Source organism: Nothoprocta perdicaria, unplaced genomic scaffold, assembly GCF_003342845.1.
Source record: "Nothoprocta perdicaria isolate Ctin4 unplaced genomic scaffold, notPer1 scaffold_4, whole genome shotgun sequence".
Taxonomy (NCBI): Eukaryota; Metazoa; Chordata; class Aves; order Tinamiformes; family Tinamidae; genus Nothoprocta; species Nothoprocta perdicaria.
The window spans coordinates 8,333,856-8,336,901 of record NW_020455643.1 but is presented as its reverse complement, the minus strand read 5'-3'; the positions used below and the strand labels follow the sequence as shown (position 1 = coordinate 8,336,901).

General features: G+C 69.6%; 2 protein-coding genes across 2 annotated transcripts in view; one reads left to right on the top strand and one right to left on the bottom strand.

The window, feature by feature from the left end:
• VWA5B2 (von Willebrand factor A domain containing 5B2) overlaps positions 1–411 on the top strand; it is a 10,516-nt gene extending 10,105 nt beyond the window's left edge. Inside the window, exon 20 of the mRNA XM_026045242.1 lies at positions 1–411. This exon is cut by the window's left edge and continues 302 nt beyond it. Coding sequence (XP_025901027.1) covers positions 1–373 — 373 coding nt within the window. The 3' untranslated portion in view covers positions 374–411.
• Positions 412–784: 373 nt separating this feature from the next.
• Positions 785–3,046, bottom strand: part of ALG3 (ALG3, alpha-1,3- mannosyltransferase) — a 5,313-nt gene continuing 3,051 nt past the window's right edge. Inside the window, exons 2-8 of the mRNA XM_026045241.1 lie at positions 2,881–3,028; positions 2,631–2,791; positions 2,261–2,381; positions 1,846–2,051; positions 1,568–1,644; positions 1,216–1,360; positions 785–1,136 (exon numbers count right to left, since the gene is read on the bottom strand). Of these exons, the coding sequence (XP_025901026.1) occupies positions 956–1,136; positions 1,216–1,360; positions 1,568–1,644; positions 1,846–2,051; positions 2,261–2,381; positions 2,631–2,791; positions 2,881–3,028 (1,039 nt within the window). The 3' untranslated portion in view covers positions 785–955. The remainder of the gene's footprint in view (positions 1,137–1,215; positions 1,361–1,567; positions 1,645–1,845; positions 2,052–2,260; positions 2,382–2,630; positions 2,792–2,880; positions 3,029–3,046) is intronic.

Genomic DNA, 3,046 nt, shown 5'->3' with positions numbered 1-3,046 from the left:
CGAGGTGGCGAGCGCGGGCGCGTGGGCGCAGGCGGACAGCGGGCACGGCTCCGAGTCCGACACAGGGCCCTGCTCGGGCGCCGCCTCCGAGGCGGGCGGCAGCGGGCAGGACGCGGCGCCGGAGGAGCTGGAAAGCGCCAGTTGGGCCACGGCGGTGGCGCTGGCGTGGCTGGAGCACCGCTGCGCCGCCTTCTTCGACGAGTGGGAGCTGGTGGCGGCCAAGGCGGACGCGTGGCTGCGGGCGCAGCGGCTGCCCCACGGCGTGCGCGTGGGCGCCCTCAAAGGGGCGGCCCGCCACCTCTTCCTGCTGCTGCGGCACTGGGACGAGAACATCAAGCTGAACATGCTGTGCTACAACCCCAGCAACGTGTGACGGCCGCGGCCGGCGCCAATAAAGCCGCGCGGCTCCGCGCTGCCTCTGCCTGTCTCGTGCTGCCCTGCTCCGTGGTGGGGGGCACCCCCTTTGCAGACCCCTCTCCTGMGCAGGAACATAAAAGGGACTAGGGAATGTCCTGCTGGAGGCTGTGGAGAGGAGCCCTTGGTTGCACCAAGGTGGCTCAAACCCCAAGGAAAGTGGTTATTTTTGCAGAGCCTCTGTCCTAACTGCTCGCCAGAGGCTGCTCCGCTGCTCCAGGCAGGGCTTTCCAAAGGCGACGCCAGCTCCTGGCGGCTGCTCGGCCTCCCCAGGGCTGGGACGTCCCAAAGGGACACCCGTCCTGGCACGGCCACAGCACGAGGACACTGCGGCCAGAAAGGGCACGCGCAGCCCCCTTTATTGGAGCAGTCCTGCCCCTCGGGGCACTACCAGGGCRGCCCCAACCTGCCCCCTTCGAGCAGTTCTGGGGCTCGCGGCCTTCCCGGGAAGGCCGAGGGCAGCCCGGGAGCCGGCAGGGCAGCGGTGACGGCAGAGGGACAGTCCGAGAGGCCGCTTGCCACAGCCCAGCCGCCGGGGCGCTCACTGCACCTTCTTGGGGAGCGGCGCGGGCCTCCGGGCAGGCGGCGCGTCCAGCGGGGCGGCCGTGCCCAGCCAGAGCTGGAGCAGCACGAGGCCGTGGCAGGCGTGCAGCGAGAGGGAGCTGCACACCGTGGAGGGGTACGTGTTCCAGCAGAGCTCGATGACGCCCAGCAGCAGCACCCTGCAGTGTGAGAAGCCGTCGCTGAGCCCGGCGGGACGCAGCAGGGCCCCCGGGCCCCCCAGCCCCAACTGGCACCTACTTGGGCATGTGGGCGAGCTTGGCGGTCGGCGTGCACCACAGCAGGTAGGGCAGCGTGTGGAAGTACCACACGTAGAACTGGTAGTGCAGCGAGCGGCTGCAGCACACGCCCAGGAAGTTGGAGGAGAAGAGCACGAAGACGATCTGTGCGCTGGTGTCAAGGTGACAAATGGAGGAGGCTGCAGGTCGCACCCTGCGACAACCCCCCCGGCCCTGCCCAGAAGCTGCCGCCCTCCTGGTCAGGTTGTCCGGGCGGCTCTGCCCGCTCGGGGGCTGCGGAGCCCGGGACCAGGCCCGGTGTCACCGTGGGCACCGAGGCCTCCCTGCCTTCCCCCTGCCCCGCCAAAGGATATTGTTGGCGGACAAGGGAGGGGACGGGGGCTTTCTCTGGGCAGGATCCTTTAGCAGGGCCAGGATGCTCCCTTTGGACCTGCTAGAGAAGCACAAACATTGACCTCAAACGCCTGCAGGCTTTCCCAGCCCAGCCTTCCCGTCACACACGACCACCCCAAAGGGACAGCAACGTCCCCCAGCCCCCGCCTGCCACCCCGGGGACAGGGGGGGCGCTGGGCCATGTCCTGCGTCCCAGGGCCCAACGGGGGGAGCAGCAGCAGGGCACCCTGGGCCTCACCTGTGCCACCGGCGCAGGGCAAAGAGCCCCAGGCCGGCCAGGTGGGCCAGGAGCAGCGCGGCGTGGAAAGCGCGGTGCTGGAAAACGTCTTCGGGCAGGAAGCGCCAGTTCACCGTCCACTTGAACTGGAACTGGCGGCCCAGGTCGAAGGAGCGGCTGAGGTAGCTCACGGGGTTCACCAGCAGGAAGGGCAGCCCCAGAAGGACCTGACGGGCACACGGTGGCACCTTCAGAGCAGGCTGGGCGCCCCGAGACAGTCAGCGCCGTGTCGGGGGGCCTGGGAGAGGCGGTGGCTGCGGGGACCGGCGTGTCCTGCAGTTTGGGATCGTGGTGCAGGGCCCGGCCAGGCGCCGATGTCACCACAAACCTGCTGCCCACCCCAGAGCCCACGTACGGGGAGCGGGCAGGGACCCACCTGGAGCAGGGCGCAGATGCAGAGCTTGGGGATGCAGCCCAGGAGGCCGAAACGTTTGAGGAGGAGGAAGAGAAGCCCGGGYGCGAAGAGCAGGATGTTCATCTTCACCGACACGGCCAGGCTGGGCGGGAAGGAGAGCGGAGGCTGCGGCTGCCCAGCGGGGCGTCCCGGCACCCCGGCGCTGAGCGCAGCCTCCTGCACGGCCCTGAGCCCCTGCACGAGCCCCTCCGTGGACAGCGTCCCCCCCCGCAGGGCACCAATGCCACAGCTGCTGGGACAAGGGACCTCGCGGCAACGAGGGTGCCACGAGAACGTCGCGGGCGGGCAGCGACGCTGTGTTTGTGATGCCCCATCCCGCACGGATCCTCACCTGAAGATGAGGCAGCCCCAGGACCAGCGCTCCTCCAGGAAGAGGTTGACGGCGAGGAAGAGGATGGCCATGGCGACGGTGTCGTTGAAGAGCCGCAGGACGAAGATGGAGTGGATGCGGTAGGAGGCGCAGCACATGAAGAAGAAGACGTACGGGGGCACCTTGCAGGGACGGAGGGACACACGGGCCGTGAGCACAAGCGGCGGCCGGTGCCGGAGCCCGCCGCGGCGGCTCCGACAGCCCCGCGTACCTTCCTGGTCCGGCAGTAGACGCGGAAGACGAGCAGGAGGTGCAGGAGGTAGAGGCCGGCGAAGAGGTGCTGCGCGAGGCGCACGTCGCTGCCGCGGCCCGTGGCGTAGTAGAGGCCCAGGAAGATGTAGACGAAGCCGGCGGGGTAGCTGCGGAGCGGGGCGGTG